This window comes from Mesitornis unicolor, unplaced genomic scaffold, assembly GCF_000695765.1.
Source record: "Mesitornis unicolor isolate BGI_N332 unplaced genomic scaffold, ASM69576v1 scaffold7554, whole genome shotgun sequence".
Classification (NCBI taxonomy): domain Eukaryota; kingdom Metazoa; phylum Chordata; class Aves; order Mesitornithiformes; family Mesitornithidae; genus Mesitornis; species Mesitornis unicolor.
Genome location: NW_010179512.1, coordinates 30,368 through 58,239, shown reverse-complemented (window position 1 = coordinate 58,239; position 27,872 = coordinate 30,368). Strand labels below are relative to the sequence as shown.

General features: G+C 37.8%; 2 protein-coding genes across 2 annotated transcripts in view; one reads left to right on the top strand and one right to left on the bottom strand.

Moving 5' to 3' along the window:
• The window catches only part of LOC104539321 (parafibromin), a gene marked incomplete at its 5' end in the record, with an annotated part of 86,012 nt that overhangs the window by 35,942 nt on the left and 22,198 nt on the right, over positions 1-27,872 (bottom strand). The gene's annotated exons all lie outside the window — the stretch shown is intronic.
• Positions 5,811-12,404, top strand: B3GALT2 (UDP-Gal:betaGlcNAc beta 1,3-galactosyltransferase, polypeptide 2). Its single transcript, XM_010182813.1, has 2 exons — positions 5,811-6,038; positions 10,863-12,404. Exon 2 carries the CDS (start codon positions 10,999-11,001, stop codon positions 12,265-12,267), a length of 1,269 nt encoding a protein of 422 aa, XP_010181115.1. The 5' UTR covers positions 5,811-6,038; positions 10,863-10,998; the 3' UTR covers positions 12,268-12,404.

The window sequence follows — 27,872 nt, the reverse complement described above, 5'->3', positions numbered from 1 at the left end:
ACCTCTTGGTTCACTGGAGAAAGGATTTTTCCACAGATTTTGTTGTTTTTTCCTAGTTTAAGCATTTGTGCTTGAAGAAAAGACTTCAGGCATTTAAGACACTTGCTAAACCTTTGTTATTTCTGTTGTAATCGCTGCATGTCCCACAGAATTAGTTGTAAAAGAGGATACCTACAGGATAGAGTGGTAGGAATTAATGTAATGTACTAAAGCTACTGAAGAATTGCAGCAGACAGAAAGAGTCGATACAGGTCTCAGCCCTAAGACACATGAAATTCTGACAGCTCTGTAAGTCTACCTCTTCAATTTCACAGTATTTAACATTAACTAAATATCCGCATCACCACTTTCAACTTCAAAACTAGGAATTTTTAAGGCTAACAAAATGCCTCCATGTTCACATACAAATCACACACATAAGGAAAAAATTTAGTGAGCAGATGAACAGTTGGAGCTGCTAATCTCCTAATCAGTCTCACAAAAAAAAACCCCAGCTCATCTAGCTGTTTGAGTGCTGGGCAAGGGGTCTGCATCCTGGTGATGAACCTGGTGGGCCAAGACTCTTCAAATTGCTGGGAGAGAAGCACTGGATGCCTCAAGAGCCTGAAGACAGCCTAAGGGTTTTAAAAGGGTCTTTCTGTGCCTGTTGTAGGAAGGAACTGGGCAGAGAAGGGGCTGGTAGCAGCTGGAACAACTCTTTTTCCTTCTCAGGCATAAGAGCTGGTAGCCTATTAACTCCCATAGGATGCCATCTTCCTGCTTTAAGAGATTTGATATGAAGTATCAGTTCTTCCCCAAAGTGTCACTTTCTGAAAGAATTTAGGTTTTCATTTCAAATTCTCATGCTGGGGGCGTGAGGAGGGGTGTTAAGGGGAACCCGATTATATAGTGCAGGCAGGTGAAATGAGACAAGCTATAAGGTGGAGAAAAACAAGTGTTTTCCACAGTTGTTCTTTAAAACTGCCTGTGAACGTTTGCTACTTCTGCTGGTTAGCCTTCTCTCCCCTGCTGTGCTGAATCAAAGCTTCATAAAGTCCCTGCTCTTCTCAGAATGCAAAAGGGACACTTGTGACAGGCAGAAAATATTACCGCTGGCACTGGATTGTCAGTTCATGAGGGAGAACCACACAACCAAAAATATTGCACAATACAAATGAAATTATGTTGTCCATCCCCTGGAAAAAAAAATAGGTCTGCATTTAGCACTTTGGATCAGCAATAATTGGATGCAAAGCCTGGTGGAAGACAAAAAAACAGAATACAGATAAGAAAGAGGATGTGATAAAGCAAACACCACATTACTGAGGACAGAAACATGTTTGGACAGTAGTCCAATACACGAAATTTGCATAACACACAAAACCGGAACGAAAATTAAGCAGACCAAAAACATTTTGTATTTTGGCTTTTCAAGTGAACTTTGAAGCACTCCAAACCTGTGTTCCTCAAAGGAAGCTGCAATAGGAGAATGGATTGAATTCCAGTTGGATTCCTAGAATGTCAGTTTACTCAAAAAAAAAATAAATACAAGCTTTAGAATTATGAAGCATCCCCATGAAATGTTTCCTAAGGCAGGCAGAGTAAGAAGCGCCCTCCTGACCTGAAAAGATCACTTGGTCTTTTCTCTCTTTCTCACAGCTTTGCAAAATTAGGGGACATGCTTATATTCCTTACTGAATCAACTACTGATTAGCAAACAAAACCATGCATGTTTCTGAATAACTGGAAGCCTTTTCTAGTTATATCACCATTACAGATAGATCTATATTGTTGTATTTACGTTTTAAATTTAAGACATGCAACGGTTAATGCAATCACTAAGTTTATGGCTTGGGCATGATTAGAATAGAGTGCAAAACCTTGACCATTTATAAGAAAAACAGCAAGCATAAGCTGGGTTTCACAACTAGCTAAGCAATGGTGAAGATCTACTAATGAAAATAAGGCAGGCAATACTGACACTCGTGGTCATTTCCAGACTGCTATTTTTCATTCCCTTACAAACACGCTTGTGATAGTTAAGAAATGTGCTGGGATCACAAAGCAGCCAAGCAAATTACAAATACTCTCCAACCCTCTCCACTCCACATGACGTATTGGAGGTGTGTTCTTTTTGAAGCAAAGAGAAGAAGAGCCACTGGCCATGTGTGTAATTCTTAACACAAAAAACTAAAACAGCCTTTATGACATTCTGTATTAACCGTTTCCAGATGGAAAAAATAAAGTTAAAAAGCAAAAATAATCAAGCTTGAAAACGTTGCCATTAATCATTATGAACTGTCACTTAAAACGTTTTTGACACATTACAGCTGAAATAATACTACATTTTACTAAAATAAAATGGAATAAACTTTGCAAAGTATTCATGCAGTATCCACAAAGCACAATCCGTACGGGACCATTCAGCTGACAGGTCAGCTATGACGTACGTATTTGGTTTAACTTCCATAAAACTCATGGCCACCAGGCAGAAAATTACCAAGCAGTACACACCTGAGTATTGCCACCACTCTACGTTGATTTGAGAGACTTCTGTTAACATTGTCACGACAGAAATTTATTTAATGGCTCAACCTTAGGGTCTGATTTATTTTAAAACCAGTTAGACAAGATTCTGCTGATATCTTCCAAAAATTACATGTAGGAACTTCTTTAAGTTTTTTGAAGAAAATATTCCAAACCCGCACACCTTTGTTTCGCGTAAGTACATTTTGCTCAGTTCACAGGTGCCACATGCACAGGTTGTTCTAAGTTGACATCTTTTCTGTCTCCTTGCATCTGCTTCTGGCTTTGCAGAACTCGCTGCACAGCCAAGCTTTCACTGGCCACAGTAACCCCGTAGTGTTCCTTGCACACAGGCTGCACATCTTCACATCAGAGTAACTCTTTCTTTGTCTTAATAGATGGCAGCATTTCCAACACTAACATTGCGGCTTCTAATTTAAGACGTAACCATAGTAACATTACAGAACATACTACTCCCTGGATCAAGAACAAGCAGTCCACTGACCCTTCGCAGTGAGATTTAGTTGAAACAGAGCTCACTCCAACCTCCAGCCCAGCAAGATTACTAAAACCTTCAGGTCATATTTCCAGTACAAAGCAAGCTCTGCCCTCCTGAAATATCCAGAAACACAGAGTATCATATAAAAGTAGTAAAAAAGAAAGTAGTATAAAAGAAAAAGAAGGTCTTCCTGAAACTTTGTCTCTCTGAAGTTACATCAGTCACACCCAGACAGAAAGTAGTAGAAAAGTAAAAGCTTTCCCCTAGTTTTCTGTAAGATTAGCAGACTTGCTCATCCTTTAAAAGCAAAGAAGGAGTGAACAAAAGCAATTGCTCATCTTTGTATTTAAGAATTCAATATTCAATTTTTTCACATGGCAAGATGACAAATTTTATACTTATCAAGAGGCAACAGCTCTGCCTGAATTTTACGAGCTACGCACAAGTGATATGGTCACATAATTAAAAGACAAAGATGATGTCTGTTCCCTTCTAAATTTACTCTGAAACAGATTCCATTTATAACAAATGGCCCTTGGGATTTTTGTACCTTTAATAGTTACCAATGAGCTTTTACAGAAAAGTAAGAACAGCTCTGCCCATCCCAGCATGTAAACATACCACATAAAACTCAGACCTCTGGAGATATACTTCAGGTGTAGCAAAACAGTAGTAAATAAATAAAGTTGAAACACTATGGATTCTAATAACTATTCTGTTGAGATTTAGACTTGTTTCCCAAATACAATGTTATGTGTCTTACCTGAAAATTCAAAAATCAGAGACAGATCTATATGCTGGTATTTAAAAAAAACACATTATTGCTTCTATGTAAATTAACACAGGTAAATTATCTACAGGAATATCTCATTTTATTTCCTACTTGGAGCACAGAATGCAGTAAATTGACAACAGCCCTAGCCAAACTGTCACATGTTTGTATACATACAGCAATAGATGATATAAAGTTCTGTATAGTATATAGGGTAAGGATAAGAAAGATTCGTGTGTTTAAGTGGAAAATTCAGTAGACTGAGCACACACGCAACCTTTCCGAGCGCAGACTCTCAATTATTCATAAATGTCCCAGAATAGTAAATGGCGCTGGACTCAGGTCTCTCCTCTCCTGCTCCACCACCCTGCTGACCCCTCTCCACTATTTAAATACAAAATTTTTGGAGTGGAGGAGATATACGTCTCTACTGATATACATGTTACGTTTATAATTAATATTTAGGGAATATGCTCATGCTTCTCAAATGTCCTCAAATGGGATCATAGGATTTGTGGAAATTGTCATTAGGATACAAAATACATACATTAGAAACAAGACTAGATTAATAGAGAAAGTCAGTGTACGTAGGCAATTTACTTAGGAGGATATAAATTTGATTATGTTTCAGTAAATTATCAGAATATGCATCTAGAATACTAAAACACACTGGCTGTCTGGGGAAGCTTTATTTTCCAGTAAAGGACGAACCTACCCCCAGTCCTACTAATCAGAGATAACCACATAATAGAGCAATTGTATTTTCTTTATCCTTTGGCTAGGGAAAAAAAAGTCTAAAGAACTAGTCATCAACTTTTCAAAATAGAGTGGACAAAACCAGTGACTAATAAATACTTCCTTAAGTATGTCAGTAGTTTTCTATTTTCAGAGTTATCCATCATGATATTTTATTTATAAAATATAGTAAATATACTAGGATGCTTCAGCACAGAAGGGCCAGTCATTGAAAGGACAGAAATGAAAGGAACACAATTAGGACCAGAAAGACAAACTCTATATTATAAGTATGTGTGTAACAAAAAAAAAGACTTTTTAGATCCATCAATAATTGAAATAAAGTGCCCCCAATTCTGCAATACCGGACTTCGACCTTTATGAAGGCAGAAACGCATTAACAGCAGAAAGGCAGCTTAACAGCATGTGCTTATACATTAGTGTTGTCTAGATAATTGACTAACCAAAGATTACAAAAAGCAGCTTTTATAGAGTACGCATGTGTAAAAGAAGTACAGGCAAAGAAATACATATTTCCTTTCACATAAAGGCACAAAAGATTTCTACTTGAAGAGAGGCAAATGGGTTAAATCAAGCTTCGGTATTTAAATGCTTATAATTCCTTTGCACAGCAGAACAGCTTTTGGAATACGGGAATAGCACATCTAGCACTAAAAATCCCCCAGAGAATCATAAGTTACAGTGTCAAGAAAAAGTGAAAACAATTTGAAAAACCCCTCAATCATTCATTTAATAATCATACAGTTTTTATACTATTCACCTATCGCTGTGCTCGAACTGAGTACGTATCATTTATCAAACAGGAGCAAGAGCCTGTAAAGCTTTCTGGCTGCCGTTGGATTTAGTCAAAATGAATGCAAACAATCACGTGGGGTTCAGCCAAGCAATGACGTTCAATTCTGCTCTGTCAGAAGACAGCATCTGTCAAAGCCCACATTTAAACTGCTGCCTGCCTGTGCAGCAGCTGAAGAACTACGGAATGGATTTTATAGACCGGAATCCTCAGTTAAAACAGCTCAAACCCATTTCTATTACTGCCTAGCAACAATGAAGGAAGGAATAGAGGGAAATCCTATTACCGATGGCAACTGAACCACTACAGCGCTAGCACTCTCTGCTAACATTACCATTAGAAATATGGATACTGGGGAGAAGAAAACACAGCACTGCATTGTCCGACAAGGGAAACGCCAGATGTAAAAGCTCCGATACATCGGCCGCGAACGCCAGACAGCCCCGCTCAGAACAGAAAGGAGAACTACTGTCCTTTTGTGTGAAGGATGAACAAAAAGCCCCAAGACAAGGACAACACTTATGAGCGAGGAAGGTAACGCAGCAACGAGCAGACAGATGGACAGATTGGATACCGTGAAAAGCAATCGCAGGAAGCAGGCTGTTGGGGGATGTGCGCATGTTCGATAGCATCTTTTTTGCTGAAGTGATGGTGTGCCAAAACTATTTTCTGTGGGTATAATCCTCGCACCATAAATGGCCTGACCAAGGAAGGTATGTCAAATCCTTGTGTGTGATATTCATTCGGTTGTCTGTTACCTTTTCAGCCATTACAGATAACGATCGTTCCTAATTTGCAGAGCCCCGAGATAACACCTCTTTGAACAGGGAGAAAGAATTGGAGCAGGTTTGCCTCTCCCACAGCACAATGTCACTACCTTACACTCACTAAAGGCACTGCTTTCAGTCTGCACAGGCTCGGTGTGGCTAGAAAGGAGGGATTAAAGGGATAATGTTGCTACTGTAATGATTGCTTTTAACTGAGAAATTAAAAACTCCAAGCCCTCCAATACAGAAAAAAATCCAATTAGAAATCCTCTCAAACTAGGTCAGAATTAATCTTTATCTGAAGCAATCTTCCAGCACTGGTAAAATGGCCATGATGTGACACACTGAGACCACTGGACCATCAAAACAGACCACACAGTCAAATTACATTATCTTAAAAGTATCTTCAGACCTTTTTACACTTGCTTTTTCCCACCTGAAACACAAGCAAAATGTCATCAGGCTAATATCAGCCAAGCATAAACTGAGAGTGTGCAAAAGACTGGACATGATTTAAGCCATCAGCAGTGCAATCAGGCACCACATTTTACAAGTAACATCAGGCTCCCCTGACATCCCAAAAGAAAACCTTCAAACACTACACACTCAAAATGGTGAGCACGTCACTTATCTCATGCCTTCATTACAATTTTTGTTTAATATGAAAACACTGGCTGTTTAACTTGGATTGTAGAATGACATTCCATCTAATTGCCATTCATTTCTATTTCCTGTGGAAATTTCAATACTTATCACCAGTGGCAAACAAAAAAGATGAATATTTGCAATACAAATTTAAGACCTAAATCTATAGTAATTTAATACAACACAGAAAGGATGTGCCTACCTGCAGAATCTACCAATAAGCTATAATAAATCATTAAACTGTCGATACAAATGTGCTTTCCTTGCCCAAGGCAATGCTAAACATGCAATAAAACAACTGCAACTGGAAAAAGAGTTCACATACCTAAGGATGCAGCACACAACAGTAACCAGCCTCAGATTACTTTTGAGACATTTTAGAAGGTAGAGTCACTTTCCAGAACTTTTACAACAAAAAACTGTACCCTCAGGCAACAAATGCAGAAGCATGCCTTGCTAGTGGTGGGACTTTCGTGTCTGACATTTAAAAACCTGCACAACAAACCTCACCCCGAGCACTGTTTTGTGCAAAAGATTAACGCAGTTTGTAAGTGAACTCAGGCACATTACGTGAGGCCCAATATGCAACTGCTGCTGCTGTTTATCAGAATATCAAGTCAGGCTGCCTTTTGAACTCTTCCCTCTAATTAAAGAGTTTGCCCACACAGCTAATCAAAATATGAAAATCCAGGACGTGTGAATAGGAAGCCGAATGCTTCAATCTGCAAAGCTATAATTATAGAACAGAACTGAAAGTACAAGGAACCGAAACACCAGCAGAGCACAGACCACATAAAAATTCAAGAGGCATTCCCAGTTTATATATTTGGCATTTGATAATGCATCAGTGACTGCACAGTCAAGTGCCAAAAATGAAGTAGGACTATTATAAATCATATCTTCAAACTGCAGAGTTACATGCAACAACACACTTCCGGAGAACAAGGTGATTGTATAGAGACCTTCTGCTATACTTGGGTTTTCTTATCTACTGCCAATGGTTGGTGCCTGTTCACAAGCCTTCTGTGAAATGAAAATTTAAATATTTGGGCAAAAGCAGCAATGCTCTAACTCTAATTAAAGACACAGAAAATAATATTTCTATGATAGTATTTGATGGTGTTTTAATATCTATTGACAGTTGTTTACATGATTTTTAAACAATGCATGCTAACTTGTAGTATTTTTTTCAGAGGTGCTATTGCTGTATTTCAAATGTTAAAACACCCACGGTATATTTTGAAGCGTTTTACACCTGAATTACAAAGAAAATGAGATAGTTATTTTTTTCAAGTCAATAGTTTTATGAAGCTGAGCAATAGATGTGGGTCCTTCTTCTGTTCATACAATGCCTTTTTAAAGGGAAGAGATTGAAGATTTTCTACGAAACTCTCACCTTGAAAAAAATCAAGGAAATATGTAAGTGAGAAATAACTCTTTAAATGTCTTATGATTCTAGTCCTGTCCCTCACTGTAAAACTTACTTTAATTTAAAAAAATAAATAAATAAGGTTTCAGCCATTACAACTGCCTTTTCTGGGACACTTTCTCAGTGCATCATGGAAAGACAGCACCAGAAAACAGTTCTCAGTTTACACAAATATTTACATAACTTGATTCTAACTTTCACCTATTGCTGTAGGAAAATAGGTGCAAAACAAAACACTACCTCAGTTAAAATCAAACACAGATTAGTAGTGCACTGCAGATTTGCTGAAGTATTTGCATCTAATGACTGTAGTTCCAGAAGCAGAATAATTCAGTGTGACAAAATTAATCCGAATTATAGTTGTTACTTTACATGCGTGAAATTCTGGTTTTGACTGTCTTCCTAAACTGCATACACAGGCCATGGAACAATAATTAAATACTCCCACTACTGACCTCCAAACTGGTATTAAACAGTTAGTTTCCCTGAGATCTAGGGTATCCTTTGAAGTGATATTTATGTTTGCTTACGCAGAGGTATTCTTCCCAAATAGCGGACTGTTCATTTCAAATGCACTGCACACTGCAAAGAAACTAAGAATTATTAGTTTTGAAGGCAGGCTTTTATTTTCTAAGCATGCAAAAGCAGGTGCAAGTGGTCAGACAAGCACAAGTCTTCTACACTTGGGGCTTATTTTCTTCTACATAAGGATAATGTCAGAGTTAAAGCAGCATAAAAGCAGCAGTGTGGAATTTCAAGTTAATTTGCAAGCTACATACTTTTTACACACACGTTTAACAGCTGTAGACTGGAAAATAATTTTTAGAAAGGTAGCTCAGTCTCCAGTAAGTGGCATCAGTCCCAAGCAGTTAAAAAAAAATATCAGAAATACTCTCAGTGAGCTGGAGAACAAAATTCCCAACAGCACAACGACAAGGAAGTGCTTAATAGATCACCAGGCAAATATTTTACTATTTCAGAAAGAGAATTACGGAGCAGTGTGGCCCTTTCAGGTCCGTTCACACTGTCACCAGCCCCAGCTAAAATCCCCACTTCCTTGCTCCTCCTGGTGGAGGTTGGCGAGAGAGACAATCCCGACCCGGTGCAACGCTACTTCCCCCTGGCTTCCAAATACTGCGAATGAGGAATCTTCTGCACACACGTTATTTTGTTTATATGTAAACTGACATACAGTAATTAAAATAAAGCTTAGTTATACATCTCTCCCTACCCTTCTGAAATACAAATTTTCCCTTCCAGGAACTAGGCAGATTGAATGTTAAGTACCATACATGCAACTTAATAATACATTATTCAACTGCCATCTCATGTTAGGTTACTACCTTACACTGTAAAATCCTCTAATTTCCCATATAACAGGCCACTTAGTTTCTAAATGCAGAAATTAATCCAAATATTGGTTCTAGAAGATAGTAACGCAATTAAAAAATTACACATTTATATTAGAAATAGCATTTCTGTGGATCCTTGTAACCGTCATCCTTTCTCCTATACAAAACCCTAGAGCCCAGAAATAAATTAGAGCAAATTGAAAATCACAGACGAATTGCTACTATGCAGTGAAAGGCTCATTTACGAGATGATGTGATCAGCTTTTAATATGCAGCATCATGAAGCTGCCATATTGACTCTGCTCCTGAATATGAAAAAAATTCCAGAGAAAATGAAGTACAGACTACTTTGGCACTTTCTCCTAGAGTTACAGCTGCTGGTAACAATACCTGACATTTCTGTACGATACCAGAAGTATAGTAGTTATATATAAATTCATAGAACTAAAAATTATGTTAATCAGACAGTTTGCCAGAAACTTAGTGCTGGGGAATTTTACTTCCAGTTAATATCAACATTTACCCAAGATCTCTACCTCTTAATAATCAACAGCTTAATTTTACACCAACGGGATATGGGCCTGGCACAACAGCCAAGTGTTCCATTCAATATTTTCTTTCATTGCAGAGCAGAAGGTTAAAGGTGCTTGAAAGGTGACCGAAAATGTTATCTTGCATTACCATCTGAGGGCTGTGCAGTGAGGTTACTGGACCCTGAAAATTAATTTTGACAGGTGCATCTTCTCATTGACTTTCTGAACACGGCCAGGGCCAGTGGAAACACGCCAAGCAGTGTACTGTGACTAACACAACTCTGCCATAATCAACCTTGCGCCGTCTGTCCCACCACCGATACATGACCGTTTTACAAAAAGGGTTTTTAAACTGCGAGCCGTACTAGCCTCTGCATGTCAAATCAATTTTAATTAATGCCAATAAACCTTCCATCTGGTACCATGGCCTTTTCATTCAGTCCTCAGACACTGTACAAGGATTTCACAGTCAGTAGACACGAAGCTATTTACAACTACTTCACACCTTTTCTGCTAACATGATCAATTTATTTTTCTCTCCCTTTTTATCTTTGGTACCTAAGATGTTTGTCAAAACTCCTACCATCAAAAAAAGCATTTTTAAAAGCCAACAAATCACGTCAACTTTAATCATAAAACAAGGCTGGCTTTTAGCATAAGTCAAACCTTGTTTATAGTAACATGGGCTGGTTTGTTTGTTTTAAAAATTGAACTCAACTTTATGTTTATATCTAGTTTCTCATTGTAACCATTTATATTATCAGTGTGCAAAATTAAAGATTTCTCATTTTCTTTTTTTAAATCTTTCCAGACTGAGCCATTTGCAGACAATTACTCAACATGAACAAAAGAAAATGAATACCAAAGAATAGTAGTGGATTCAGAAGCAACCGGAATAGAATTTTCCTTGGCCATTGTCTCATATTCCATCACTGGATTCTTACAACATGCTTCAGTGGCGAAGACGACACTGCTGCTTTGCAAAGATGACCTGGAATACCAAAAGGTCTCTGTTTCGCACCCATCTCATCGGCCTGATCTCTCTTGTATTTCTTTTTGCTATGTTTCTGTTTTTTAATCATCACGACTGGCTGCCAGGTAGGGCTGGATTCAAAGAAAATCCCATGGCTTACACTATACGAGGATTTAGATCTACAAAAAGCGAGACAAACCACAGCTCTCTACGGAACGTGTGGAAAGACGCCGTACCTCAGACGCTCAGGCCTCAAACGGTCACCAATTCAAATAACACGGATTTGACACTACAAGGAGTAACTGGTTTGGAAAATACCCTCAGCGCCAATGGAAGTATTTACAACGAGAAAGGTACTGGGCATTCGACGTCTTATCATTTCAAGTACATCATCAACGAGCCTGAGAAGTGCCAGGAGAAGACCCCTTTTCTAATATTGCTCATAGCTGCAGAGCCAGGCCAGGTGGAAGCTAGACAAGCTATTCGACAGACTTGGGGTAATGAAAGTCTGACACCTGGCATCCAAATTGTTCGTATTTTTTTGCTGGGGTTAAGCATCAAGATAAATGGGTACCTCCAGCGTACCATACTGGAGGAAAGCAGACAATACCATGACATCATTCAACAAGAATACTTAGACACCTACTACAATTTAACCATTAAAACTCTGATGGGAATGAACTGGGTTGCATCTTATTGTCCACACGTTCCATATGTTATGAAAACTGACAGTGATATGTTTGTCAACACTGAATATTTAATACACAAGCTTCTGAAACCAGAACTTCCTCCAAGGCACAAGTATTTCACAGGTTATTTAATGAGAGGTTATGCACCCAATAGGAACAAGGATAGTAAGTGGTATATGCCACCCGATTTGTATCCAAGTGAACGTTACCCTGTATTCTGCTCTGGAACTGGTTACGTTTTTTCTGGAGATTTAGCAGAAAAAATCTTTAAAGTCTCCTTAAGTATCAGACGTTTACATTTAGAGGATGTGTATGTGGGGATCTGTCTTGCCAAGCTGCGAATTGACCCTATGCCTCCACCCAATGAGTTTGTCTTCAATCACTGGCGAGTTTCTTACTCCAGCTGTAAATATAGCCACCTAATTACCTCCCATCAGTTCCAACCTAGCGAACTGATCAAATACTGGAACCACTTACAACAAAATAAGCACAATGCCTGTGCAAATGCAGCGAAAGAAAAGGCAGGCAGGTATCGCCACCGCAAACTGCACTAGAAGGACAACGCTCCCTCTGGCAAACGTACTCCATGTGCAATTTGTAAATACCGCTGAACGCATGTACAGTGAAAATGGATGAGCTCAATGGGACAGCCTTTAGTTGATCCCCATCACATAGTGGAGTCTGAAAATTATTTTTTTAAGTTAAAAGAAGTATAGTTCTTGATAACACTACCATTATGAAACTATAACCAAAAGGTTTTCCCAGCAAATTTGCGGAAAAAAGAAGATGGTATATAAAGAATTTTTGTGTTAATGTGCAATAATAAGCATGCACACTTTGGTGGTACAATTGCTGATTTATGTGCCAATAAAATATAATTGAGCATATTTTCCACCCTAAAATTTTATTTTAAAAAATGCATTCATAGCTCTAGATCTCTTCACTCTAATGATTTCTTTTTATCTAGAATTGCTATAAAATGAAAAACTAAGAAAATGCACAAAGGGCAGATAGTTTTACCTTCAAATACCACATTAAAATGATTATATGCTTCCTTAATGTACAATACTAGCAACATCACAGTTACAATTCAGTGAGACACTACCAACGAACTTTAAAACACTAAGAAAGTACTCCCTTAAAGTAGGGCCAGTTTTGGGAAGGTTGCTTATTTTGGTTAGGAAAGACAGGAAAATTAAAAACAATTTCAGAAGACTGCTGCTTTGTACATCACCTTCAGAAACACAAGCAGTGTTCTAGATTCAACTGCAGATTCGATGAGCTTCTCCTCAAGGAGCTGACTAAAAGTTACTTAATTCTCTAGAAGTCACAGGGCGAGCTCCTATAAATGGGGTGTCAAGTAACAGTCATCTCGGCATCTTTATGCAAATTCATTGAACCTGCTATTGATTTCCTCAGATAACTCCAAGGTAACTCAAAGGCTGATCACAAATGCAAAATGGAACTTCCAAGACCTTCACCACAGTCTTGAAAATGTTCCATTTTGTGGAAAGAGGGAGAAAAACCAATCAAATCTTTGTTGATTTTGCTCTTTCCTGCCTGACCAAAAAAGAATTAAAATTAAAAAAAAAAAAAAAAAGGATTAGCCAAAGGAAAATTTGTCTGCTATGGAAAGTTAAGCCACACACATTACTTTACAGGTGGAAAGGACTAAGTCGTAATAAGATTGAGAGTTTCAGATAGCAATATGGGTGAGAACAAAATTAAGCAATTTTAAAAATTAAAGCCACAACACATACTGCTGAAATTGTGAGAAGTAGGTTAAATCTATTTACACATTTCCAGTTTTCTAACAAACAGAATTTTAAAGCTTATTTTCCAAGTTACAGCAGAGTTGTATCAGATTCAGATTATTACTGTTTGACACAGTGCCAGGGTAAGCAATACCCACCTCTGACTTAGCAGCAAACGATGGAACTGTGATTAGTTTTCTGTTTAACTGGGACTTTTTAATTGGATGAAATACAAATATTTGATGTACTTTTGTTATTTAATAAAATTTATTATATTTATGGTCTTCAGACTTCACTTTTTATGGGAAAGCTGCTCAGCAACAAATCAATTTCTAGCTTTAGAATGTCCTGACTTTTCCAGTGTTCCCTAGTTCTTAGAGGCTAGTTTTCATGTCACACACAATACGGAGATCACAGCAGGTTGTTGTTTTTCTTTTTATTAAAAGACAAATCATATTACTGAGCACTTTCAGCAGCCCTAAGGCTGCATGTATGCAGGATCATATACACATGAACAGGCTGTATCACACTGGACAAGCCCTCTTCAAAAACGCTAGAAGATTTACTGAAGGTGGGTATGGGAATTTGCTTGTCACCTTTTCTTTTCCCCCCATAATCCTCCACTAAATTTTGTCATCTGCTACATCCAAGGTATGATAATTATAGATTTGTGCATTTCCAAGATATCTCAAATTGCAGAAATGTCCATTTCTGGGAAAAGTAGATGTGTGTAAAAAGAGTAACTCTCTGCAGAACAGAATTTAAAGTGCACCACTTAGGTTTGGTGATGACTACTGGTATTCATGTAATGCACAGAGACAAGCTGCATTAGAAAAAGTCTTCAGGAGTGTTCTTTCAACACCATTTGTAGTTTTCTTCCCGCTCAACCTGTCTGCTTCCTTCCAGCTAACACAGGCCACAGTTAACACCCCAGCTGAAAGCCACTTGGCTTAATTTAACTATAGGCAAGCTTTAGACAACAGGTTCAAGTTTTAGACAACTGAGTGTTGAGAGCCAGCTCAAGGGTATTCAGCTCTGGAATATGTACAAGCCTGTAAGTGGCCTCTCTCAGAGTAATGCTGGCCAAGAACACAGTCCATCCTTTTGGAGAGGACTTCAACGCTGTTCTCTGCCTTCAGCACTTCTCAAGCTAGACTGTAATATACTCCTCTTGGATTTTACCAACTCTGGCTAGTTCAAAATGCTGTTACTGGCTTCTGGGTACAGTCCAAGAGTTTAATAACTAAACCTTAAATAGTTTGGCACTTGTATCATAAAGTTTGGCAGCCAAACAACCTCTTGGGTACTCCACTTTGGAGCTCAAGCATGATGCCAATCTGTCCGGGCTTGGCAGAATTACAGCAGAATGCCTACAAGTTCAGTACATCGAACTTCTCGCTAGTGAAAATACTAGTGAGGAGTACGAGATGTTAAATAAAAAGCCATTTTAATGCCCTTTTAACAGTCCAACAATTTTTGAAAATTAGTAATAATGTTTGGGTATAAGTTGAAACTGCTCTAGAAATATTTTTGAGTTATCAAGACAGCCAAAGGCTCCTTAAATCCTTTGTATCCAAGTACTGTTTTCTTGCACAGTTCATTACAAAGCTTACAGAAGCTGGAAGGACAAGCTGTATGATGAAATATGCAATTATAGAATCAAAGATCAACATTCCATTCTCTGAATGTTTTTACTCTTTTCTAGCTTGTGTTTAAGCTATCTGCTCACTCTAATAGAATATAAAACCAGTTCATGTTAAAAACAGCGCAATAATTATTTATATTAAAGTCTTTCACAACTCTTTCACTTCCTTTCCCCATAAAGCAAGACAAAAATGCATTTTCATTAGCAACAGGATATAAGCTTGTATCTAAAAGTCTAATATGTCTGCAATGCAGTCAAAAAGAACTAGTTTACTCTTTGAGGTGTAGAGGTTGGTACATTCGCTTTAAAAGTTTTTACTTCTCTGTGTGACTGCTTCAAGATTGAAAACAAATACAAGAAGTTGTAATGACTCAAGATTTACTATAGGAAAAAAAATGCAACACCATCAGTACCATCATTAAGGCAAAGAAAAAAATTAGAAAAGTGAAGCCTGGTAACAAGACTAGAAATTTGAATTTGATTATTTTTCCACTATTTAACTTTCAACTAAAGATTTACACATTGATAGTAGATGACCAAAATGAAGTCCCACAAAAAAATGTAATTCACTAACTGAACTGTTTCTTTCACATCTCCAGTTAAATCGGTGATGTGGGTGATCACACAAATAGATTTGAGCACAAAAAATGTGCAACTACAGGTTTGAGAGTAATGCAACTGATCCCGCCCCCAGTCATTGACACATTTTTCACAGGTGAAGTTCACAATCTGCTCTAGACTGAAAAAAATTACAGGTGAAGATATTTCCAAGCCTCAGTGGTCACTCAGAGGAAAAATTCAGTGTCCATTAAGATCTTCACTTAAATGTTATAAATTATCTTTATGTCCTATAAATTGAAAATTATCTGATGGCAGTGACAGAGAAAAGATGAAACAGATTGTCTTCCAGGTTAAGCTTACTGGAGTAGTGATCTAAAATTTGCTTTTGTTTGCGATGCAGTAATATAAAATGTGTCAGTCCATATTTACAAAATATTTTCAGAATATATTATCATGTTAAGACATGCATTAGCTGTCTCAAAATTCTTGTTAAATCATGCACTGGAGGGGAGGGAAGCATCTAGAAGCCATTGCTTTGGACTGCCTCCCCATTCCTACTAATTTTCCTAGTGTTAACACAATCCCCAGTCATACTTCAATCTAAAATACATACACAATCCCACAGTGCAAGAAAATCTTACCTCTTGAATGAATACTCATTGCAATGTGTGAAAACTTCTAGGAGGAGATGAAAGGGAGAGGGAAGATGCTAATATAGCAGTTACTACTTCTTATATTTGTGTCATTAGCAAAAACAGGCTGACTTGCAAAAGCATCAGTGGTTGTTTACATATCTTTCAATTTTTAAAACTAATTTCTCAATCCTTATTCTATATGGTAAAATAAATATTGGACAACTATTTAATTTCTCTATGATAACTATAACTATGAAATTTTAAGAGCATTATCTTCCTTTTAAATTTCAGATCGTCTTCCAAAACAGCATGTGATTCAGGTGGCATGCAGTCTCACCCTTGCTGACCACAGTAATTTCGGATTGCAGATCACACCTAATAGCCACAGCAGTTGTTGTATTACTACAGATGACACCTCCAGCCCATCCAGTCCTGCCTCCCTCCTCCTGCTCTGCTTTGCAAGGGGAGCGCAAGGGAAGGAGGGAGGCAGGGATGCTGCACTGCCAGCGATGCAGTGCTGCACCGGGAAAATGTAGGTCAGAGCAGAGAGAACGTCGTCTCTTCTCTGTACCCATGGCAAGAGCCAAGTCAAAGGCTTTCCGGGGCAGGAGGCTGTGGGAGGGCTGTGGAGAAAAACTTCTTACAGGAGGTCAGGTAGGGAAAAACTCTTGACTGTCAGAAAACAGAAGAGTGAACCTAAAAATGCAGCAACTGATCAACACCGTGCAGGTTAAAAAAATATAGGGCAGGCTCAGTGGCAAGGGAAAGCATGACAAGTGAGGCCAAATTAGAGTGGTATATGAATTTCTAGTGGTATTTGCACTTCTTTTCCAGAAAAACAATAATCTATGAGGTAAATCCATGCTTCTAACAAAATTTTCAGTTTGTGATTGCACTGCATGCTTTTTATTATGCTCTGAACCAAAGTAATTACAAGACAAGGCATGATGGCATGAACAGCAGGTCAGTCACTCCACAGAGTATTTTACTTATAGGACTGGTGGCACACAGTCCAGGCAAAAGCAAAGAAAGCTAGATCACTTGCATCAGGATTTACATTTAGTTTTCAAAGGAAGAGTTAATTCCAGTCCTTATCTGTGTCTGGTTAACTCAAAAGAAATCTATCCTGGTACAATAGGGTACCTTCCTTTCACAGCTAAATGACTGCAAAGGAATTTAACTGAACATAGGATATGGATGAAAACTACCACGTTGCCGTTCTGATATTACCATGGCAACAGTTACAAGAGCTCTCTTAAGCATTTAAATCTGACAGTTTTCATGATAACACTAACTAGATGATAGTAATGACGCATTTTGGTTCACGAGCTAACTGCTGTGTAACTCAAACCACAGGGTACGAACCATTCCCTTCGCTTTTCTCTAGACTGTGCTTGTGGTCAAAATGTTCTGACCAAGACAGTAACCTTGAACTACTACTTGAAAAAAAGCCCCTCCAGCACAGGGAGTACTCGTGGCTTAAAGCTTTATGTACTCTCAAAGGTTTCCATTTGAATGCTTAAGTTGTGCAGAGTTGGTGTACGGGGTGGAGAAGTCAAGACTGCTAAAACCTTTGACGAGGTTTTTCTCAAAGGGCTTTCATTCGCCTGGGAAGGCTTGAAAGAATATGCTTTCTAAATAGTAAATTGAATCGCTGCTGCTATCTTTCACGTATCATTTGCCCAAGAGAAGAGGATGAGGAGAAAAATCAGGGTTTTTCTACAATCTGTATCAGTTGGTAACCAATACAACCTTTTTAAAATAAAAAGACACTGCAAAGCTGCTTTACCTCACTGGAGGCCAAGTACATCTCTGAGGACAAGTGCATCAGGATAAGCGCATCCATTTCCTTTTAGCCCATTTAGCTTTATCTAATATTAACTGGCATGTCAGCTGTTTAATATGAATATGTGGTGATCCTGTCACTGATCTCCCAGATGCTCAGTGTGGGCATAATGCAGAAGTCTCTTTTTCTTTACCTCATTAGAAAGAGAAGTGTGTGAAACATGTTTCTCATCCTAACATTTTAAGGATACCAACTCTGATATTGTCTTGCAATTAATTCAACTGAAAAAGATTAAGAAACTGAGAAGTGTGAAATCCTTGAAGGTTTAAAATTTCCCAAGATGAAAACAATCAGACTTGAAGAAAAAGCCACACTTGCAAGGACGTAAGATATTCATCTTTTCAACATCAAAAAATCCTCAAAAAGTTAAATATTCCCCTTTTTCCCAGTAATGCTGTTTAAAGTTTTGTATTAAATTAAAAATTAAAAACACCCATGCTGTCATTAAAACAATAAATCTCTCAATTCTTGAAAAAATCACAACGCCACCACGACGTTTCTTGCGGAAAGGCCAAGAGTTCCCATGTCTCAGTAAGCTCAGTTTTAAACGAGAAAAAACAACTGCCACAAGAAACCCTTTGTTAATAAAGTAACAAAAAAGTCACCAAGGAAAACAAAAACCTTGCTCACTGCCTTTACTCAATATTTAACATATTCTGCATTTAAACAACCTGAGGTCTAAGAAACATTTTGAGAATAAGGAAGAGATTTCTAAGTCTCATCCAGGATTTCTATGTTGCTGTCATCACTTCCAAAAGAAGCGTGAATTTAGTATTAAAAAAAAAATCTACGTCATAATTTAAGCCTGTTGTGCTGTAAGATATAGGTTGTTGCAAGATAATAAATCAAAAATGAGACACCAGGAAACACCATCTGTGACTCAGACAAAAATTTAGTACTGCCAATTAACACAAATGCCAGGCTTTTTATAGGCATTCCTCCAAAGTCCACCTAAGCACTTGAATTTTTGTGTACAAAAATCAATTATCCAGCCTTCTGAACCAAGAGAACAACCATCTTCCCATTGTTCCATCTTTCAGTAACTTTAAGTACTGTATTTCATGGACTGTTTTTTAATGTAGAAAAACGTAACATTTTAGTGTCCCGATAATTTCAAGAAATAAGATTACAATTCAGGGGTACTCTTAACATTACTTAAGGCTCTAAAATAAAAAGCAAATATCATACACACACCTGAGGGGACAACTAACACATCTGTTCCTCCAAAAGCAATTTACAAAGCTTATGCTGTAAGCACAGTGAGGCATACCAGAGGGGAAAAACCTGAAAACAAACCCAAAATACCAGAACCCAGCAAACACACAGAAACTGCGGTGTTCCTATGTAAAAGTATCTTCAACAGAAAGTATTTACGATAATGCAGCTACTAAAGCAGTAAGGAAATTCTGTCTTTCAAATCTCAAGTTATTTCTAAAAGTTGATGCAGCAGATTACTTCTATCATTTCACCAAATTTGAGACAGTTTATCTGTTTTGGAAGTAAACCATTTAAAAAAAGCTATTTAAACCTATTTAAATAAGCTAGTATTTTTCATGAATTCTCAAAATGGTAAAAATAAAGAGGAATAACGAGAGATAACAATTCTTTTACTTCACAAAAATTATCACTTAATTCAGGTTTAAAATTCATAATCACTACTTGATACTATGCAGCTGCAAATTAACTCCTCCTTAAATATATCCAGCAAAGGTATGGCTTTCTGTCTAATCAAAATTCAGGTGAGAAACAGATGCTACAAACAACTTTAGATATCCAACTTTTGTTCACGTTAATAAAGGAATGACAGCCTTCTGCCAATAATTTGGGGGTTTTAAGCCTAAGTAAAATATAATGCTGCTGTATTTGTTAAAACATGCACTATCTGGGTCCCTCAACCATTCCCCCCCCCCCATTTCCTCATTTTCTGCTAGTAGAAGTTAAACAGTTCAAATGATTTATTGTTCAAATTTCATGCTAGCAGAGCAGAATGGAAAAACCAGAATAAAAGTACACAGCTACATTTCTCCCCTACCCCTCCTCCTATTCATCACAAACTTCACACACACATGAACACATGCTTTCTCTAACATTTTCTGCACACATTCTATAAATCAAGCCTTTTTGAGAAACACTACTTTCGATGCACATTAAGACTCCTCACGACAAGCAGTCAAATATTAAGTTTACCTCTCCGATTTCTCTAAAAGAAAAACATCTATGAATCTTGTATTAAAAATGTTTAATAGTAAAAGATTTTACATCAAACACAGGAGGTTTCTGCCCTCGTTTTTTTAGTCACAATAGTCTCTTAGACTTGTATTAATACCTGAAGCACTAATATAATACTTGGATTTCTAGTACATTGATTTGCTCATAGAGCAGACGAATCTCAGCATGCTCATGACAGAAGTGATCACTGTGAGCATTAAGCGCCTTTTCTTTTTCCTCACCACCTGTGTACAGCTGAATGGCAGAAAGCTGTACATGCTATCACATTCTAGCACAGAGCGCAGAGTTGGACCGTGCTCGTGCTCTGAAAGGATGGACTGAATCAGCTGTGCCAGGAGGTTGAATAGCTGGCATTCACACTGTTTATCGTATCCAGATGTATAATGCAAGGTGCTGGATAATTTCCATTTCTTTTCTGTGACACAAAGACTCTCGGGCAAAAATAGCTTTACATATTTGCTGAATGTATTTTATACTGGCTTTGTCAGTTACGTGAAGTGAAAAATGATCACAATGAGATGTGCTGCTGTAGAGAGGAGAAAGGAAAAAAAAAAAAGGCTGTCTCCCATCACAGCCAACTAAAAAATTTGGCCTTTTGGTGGCCAATACAGGTACGAGAATCCATGTTCTGTAGGGAACTAGGGACTAGTTTGTCCCTGGCTTTTGGAAAGTCAACAAAAACTGAATTAACTTTGTAACGGATAATAATGCTTTGTTTTCTTGCTGTCCTACTTCCCTTTCAGAACTATACCTTTTCTCAAGTTATCAAGAAGATATGGGGCAAGCCACTAGGAGTTCATCTCTGCAAAATGCAAAATGAAAAACTAAGCATTTTTCTTGATCTCCCTCCCTACCCAAACATCTCAAGCACACACTAATGAGGAAACTGTCTCTCCCAGAGAAATTTCTAACTGGTCTTGTTTTAAACAAGCAGACATTAACTCCCTAAATGTCACTTAGTTAAGATCCCATTCGGAAGAGATGACACAAACCCATCTGATTCTGATAAACACCAAGCTACACCTCCTGAATTCTCTATACGACATTTTCGAAGCTTACTTACTAATAAACTTGAGTACTTTACATGACTTCAGAAAGTTGGTTGTATAATGCAGACCAATTCTTTGCTTAACAGTGGCATCAGATGATGTTAGACCAAATCACATGGACTCGTTTCAATGGTCTGCCAACATACCAATACAGTTTTTAAGAAATCCAGCAAGTATAAATAGATATTGATTAGGATCTATTATTACACACTGACTCCCTAAGTAGTTGATAAAAATCTATGCAACGACTCACAGAAATCTTACCTGAATTTCCCCATTTACTTGGGAAGGAGGGTAAGGAAGGCTCTGCAGAGGGACCTGGATAGGCTGAATCAATGGGCTGAGGACAACTGTATGAGCTTCAACAAGGCCAAGTGCTGAGTCCTGCACCTGGGTCGCAATAACCCCATGCAGCGCTACAGGCTTGGGGACAAGTGGCTGGAAAGGACCTGGGGTGTTGGTGGACAGCAGGATGACCATGAGCCAGCACTGTGCCCTTGCGGCCAAGAAGGCCAATGCCATCCTGGGGTGTATCAGAAGGGGGGTGGTTGTAGGTCAGAGAGGTTCTCCTTCCCCTCTACTCTGCCCTGGTAAGACTGCATTTGGAATATTGTGTTCAGTTCTGGGCCCCTCAGTTCAAGGACAGGGAATTGCTTGAAAGAGTCCAGTGCAGAGCCACAAAGATGATGGAGGGAGTGGAGCATCTCCCTTCTGAGGAGCGGCTGAGGGAGCTGGGTCTCTTTAGCTTGGAGAAGAGGAGACTGAGGGGAGACCTCATTCATGTTTATAAATAAATTTATAAAAGGGCGAGTGTCAGGAGGAAGGAGCCAGGCTCTTCTCAGTGACAGCCAATGACAGGACAAGGGGCAATGGGTGCAAGCTGGAGCATAGGAGGTTCAACACGAACATGAGGAAAAACTTTTTTACTGTGAGGATGACACTGGCCCAGGCTGCCCAGAGGTTGTGGAGTCTCCTTCTCTGGAGACATTCAAAACCCGCCTGGACGCGTTCCTGTGTGACCTGGTCTGGGTGATCCTGCTTTGGCAGGGGTTGGACTGGATGAGCTTTCGAGGTCGCTTCCAACTCCTAACATTCTGTGATTCTGCAAAACTGAAAAATTTAAGGATAGAAAGTGAAAATTCACTTGTACATATTCAACTGTAGCAATGCTTTAATCTGAAACTATACCATCCTCCATGTATGCAATATGAAAGTAGAAGTTATCAACAAATGTACTGTGCTGCTGCTAACTACACTGAACGAATAACAAACAGTAGAAATACTTTGAAAGGATCATCCATTATTCTCAACTCTTAAAATTCAGATACTTCAGTAAGCGTTACAGAGCACATCTCTTTCTATTAAACAGAGGTAAAAAGAAGCAAAATTAAGCAAAGCCACACTTCTGGGGAAATACTTCGGCAGGATAAGCAACAAATAAACTGTATGAGAAAATATTCTGCTCTAAGCAGCTATAAGTAAATGAGAGGACGGCTTTTAAGTGGTAGGCTTCAATTGATCAGTTTCAGTACTAGAAATGAGTGTTTGCCCTTGTGTAATGACAACTGAAGTAAAGCATGAAGGGAGTGACTATGCTCTAAAATAAAGTCATTGTTATTAAAGACCTACAGCAATTTAATTTCCTATTCCGTTCTCACCTTAAAGACCCCAAACATGCTACATAAAACTGAAAGCAAACCTTTGGGTTTGCTAACAAAAATAAAACCAGAAGTTAAAGACCTCTGCAACTTTTTAATATGCACAGAACAACTGCATTATGAAAACAGTAAAGGGTACTGAATTTATCACCAAATTTACATGAAATCCAGAAGATCTTGAACTGTGCATGCTGGAAAACATGCACTTTTTACAGGCTAGTTAATAAATACCATCATAGTTCCATATAATCCAGTCATTACTACCTGTGCCTCTGATTCAGATCAAATGTGTAATCCTGTGTGAGCTAGTAGTGAACACACACACACAGCACTGGACCTCAGAACCAAGAAAAGCAGGAAACATTTAACAGTCTGGGGAAGCTGCTCCCAAACTTAATGAGCTAACCAACGATCTATATGTTTATAAAGATTCAAGTAAAGGTGAGAAGTCAAAGCATATTAATTTAAATGCATTAAATTCCCACATGAATTTTCTAACGCAGGAGTAAATTGGCCTTCACTCACTGTAAACCAAGGAAATTAAACTACAGCTAACTAAAGTAATTTTATTCCTAAAGACATCACCAGCCAATGGCAATTTAATGCATTATAAGTTATGAATGTTGATGTTGTACACTTTGGTAATTTGTTTTAATTTGCTTGAGTGCCTTGATCTAGATATAGCCTTAAGGAATACTTGTATTTTGCCATATTAGATTGCATCATCCTTTGTATTAAGGAGAAAAGTTTATTCCTGAATGGCAGAACTATGAAGCACTTGTTTTAAGAGGAATATGTGGGTAATTGCAGAAGACTCTTAACTTGCATAATGACTCCTATCCATGCTCAGGCAGCAACAGTTTCACCCTGAAAAGACCTGAGATACTTAATTACAAATGAAAAATAACTCAAGATTTTAACCCTTTAAAACAAATCCTGTACCGGAGAGCTCAGCACCTGCAAAAGAAGACTGGGAGGAAGTTCTAGCAGATCCTCAAGTCCCTGAAGGGCACTGACTGAGACACAAAGGCTACCATGAAGAAAAAAGGTTGCATTTCAGATGCAGGGGAGGGTTTTTTTCCCCCACCAAAGCTACACATAGCTGTTTTCTTTGATTAACATTTGCGTAAGTGCAGAGGCACTTCCAGAAGCCTATTTATCCGCCACAAATTCCCTAAACAAGATGAGAATCCAGGAAGATACGATGCTGAAAGAGGCAGATAACTTGTGAACTTCAGCTACTAAATAGCTCGCAGGTTCGCAGCAGGCTGGAGGCCAGGACAGCTGGCTGAGAGGCTGCAGTGGTTGAGAATCAGTTGATATCAAAGACCAAATGTCTGTGGATACTGCTAGAAGGCACACAGGGTCCATCACAAGGCTCCCCTACAGCAGTTTCGTAATGAGAAGGAGGACTTCAGCCACGGCTTTATCAACAGAAAAGAAACACATTAAAATAGTAATCAAAAAATCTGAAAACTAACTGAACCCAGATTTAGATAAGTGTATACCTTTATACGTAGAATGGTTCTAAATGTTAATACTTTACAGAGAAATAAAGTGAAATACAATTCAGAGTCATACCTAAATTTACAGTGATGTATAACAAATCCACTACAGGTCAGTATTAAACAAGTTATTAATAACTAAAACCAGAATACATCTTTTTCCTTCACCAAGATGTCACAAAGCACAAGTTTAAAAATAACTGACCCCTCCCTCCCCACCAAAAAACCTTCAAACTTATTGCAGAAAAGCGTTAAGTGTCTTTCTGCAATTTAGCCAGAAGCAACACATTAACCACCTGTCCCCCATCATCTTCAGACTTGCCAGAGAACCTTATTCTACTTCCCTCACCCTTGAGTAAAGAAAACATCTGCCCACCCCATCAGCTTTTAATCTTCTTGCAGACAGAATTAATTCAGCTTCTTTCTGGGGAATGTGGTAGGAAAGGAAACTGGCCAAGCCTACTTCAGCCAGAGTGTGTTTTGGTTTTGTTGGTGGTTTTTAGTTGTTTTGGGGTTGGTTTTTTTTTTGTTTTAATCACAACGTATTTCTCAAAGCTGTGAACATTCTTTAGTTATGCCGCATTTATGAAGTATCAATATATCTCTATGCATTTTAATATAGTTTAAATATGGCTTCACTGAAGAAACATCACTTTACTGAACATAAGGCAGAAACTCCTTGAGGTTTGCCAAATATTAAATGTCAGGTTTATCAATCATTTCCATGTTACTTATGAGAAGCATCAGAAAGAGTTACATTACTTCCTTAAAGGTATGATTCTTATTCATAACTGAGAACTTTCACAAATATTAGTATACTAATAACTGCTGTTTAAATTTAATACATTCTTCATCTTAACCTGGAGGATGTTGAATACTTATTACCTTTTATATTTTTTTCTTCTCAGCTCCATATAAAGGAGCGATAAAAAATACTTGAAAATATTTTCATCTCTGTTGTAAATTTCCATCTATAAAGTGTTCCCTGCACATGGATTATTGTTACGGTACTCCTTACTTAAAAAGATCTAATACCTACATTCATATTTGAAAGAACTACAATTCACGCTGTTTGACAACACAAGCCAACTTCAGGCAGCTTTCCAGAGAAGAAAATAAAAGGACATTAAGAGTCTTGCCGAGAATTGCCAGGGGAAGGAATACAAGAAATGTATCAAATGTGTGGTTTTGTTGTGCAGTACAGTAACAGTCATATGAAACTTACCCTTATGAAGTATTTAGTACATCCAAATAAAGGTGAGCAAACTGCTTGATTAGGCAAATCTTTCATTAGTCTGAACGGCAGCCGGAACAAGTAAGTAAATACAATTTTCAAAAGATTTCAGGTTTGAACAAGGAATTTGACTTACATGTTCAAATTTCACACATGAGATTTAAGCCAATTATAAAACTACCCTTTAACACCAGATGTAACATTACACCAGGCAGTCCAGAGTGCCTTTAGATTTTAATTTCTAAGATAGCATTATGATCCATTTAGTAATTCTAACATGTATTTTACTACTTTAATCTGCATTTCACCTGCTGTTCATGTCCAGATATTTTTGGAAGCTTTTTCATGACCTTATTTTCCAGACCTAATTACGTATGTGAAACCCGCTATAAGAATTGGTGGTTTGTTACAGCATACAATATCACCCCTAAACCAGAATGGATTTTATAGACCAATATGAGGCAGCCATACATAAAGTGTATATTAGAATATATTGTACATATTATTAGCTACAAAATATTTGTCTTAAGACCTTATAAAGCCCTTTCCATCCAGAAGTCTTTCGTTTTACTTGGTAAACACAATAGAACACAATTAATCAGGCACATTACCATTTTTAATGACAACTGGATTCCATTTTAATTTTGGTAATATTACAATCCTGATTTACATCAACTGCTCCAGTAAGTAATACTGATGAATACTGCTGCAAAACGCACCCTCAGGTCTCCTTGATCCAAAGCAAAAGGAGAGGGGTTTTTCCCTCCCCTCTCAGGAAACAGATTTGACAGCAGCCCACTTCAGTAACCTTCCCTCCCTTCTTCCGTAGTATGCTTTGAACCTACTTTTCAATTTCAGTAAAGCCCACAGAGAAGTTATTGCCTTGCTCAACTTTTGTGAAAATTGCTGGCCAGGGAAATAAAACCCTAAAATTATCGCTCCAAAGGCGGGAAAGGCAGGCAGAGCCTTTTCTGTCTCCTTAAAATAGCAGCACCAAGCCACCCAAAAGCAAACGTCACTAACTCATCAACTGACCTTCCCTCCAGGTCAAGGGAGGGTATGAGGAGATACTCACATTACTTACATGGAAGAGAGATGTAGGAGATTAAAAAATACATTAGTTTTAATCCCTATTAACAATATTAAAAAATACTCTAAATTAAAAATACTATTAATTTGCCAAAACTAGACTGATGTTAAATACAAGCAATCACATCACTACAGCCCTTTGTTTAGTCACACAGAATTTTGCTTCACATTTTAACTGTGCTTTAAAAGCACATCTGTTGCTTATGCACAAAAACCTAATCACACAGCTTTATGGAGGGAAAGCATTGCCTGGTTTTAACCCCAAAGAGCCAAAAAAACAAAGTATTTTAATTCCAATAATACATCCTAAGTCTCCTAAAGCAGCAAATCGATCGAACAGTTCAACTTCCTACAACTCAGTCTGCGAAATGCAATGATAACGTAAGGTGAAATAAAGACATGCAATATGAATATTAACAAAAAGCATGAAGTCTAACTAAAAGCAGTATAACTTAGCTAATCAAAATATGTATTTGTAAAAACCCAGTTGTTCTCAAAGTTGTTTATTAATTTCTTTCAATTTACCAACTGCTTTAGATAAATTTGACATTTTAAGTACATTGGACAAATATTCCTTATTTGAAATAGTAAGTACTGAAGACTAATACATTCAGATTGTAGCAAACAAAAATCTGAGAATTGCTTTTAAACTTTAAAAGAAAATCAGAATGTTTTATATCAAAGAAACTCGCATTCACACTATGCATTTATTGACTCAAAGATTAGAAACCAGATGGGGTTTTTCACCCAATCACCATCTTCACTGGTAAATCTCAAGTCCTGCATGCATGAGGTTCCTGTGACTTGGAAAACACCCAAACCGAAAACCTCCATAAAAACCCAAAATCATTTTGGGAATAAAGAGAAGCAAACTAGAAAGTGGCAAATGAAAATTAAAACAGGCAATACATATTTCAACACTTAACTATGTGTATTTTCATCCATACGCAGGTC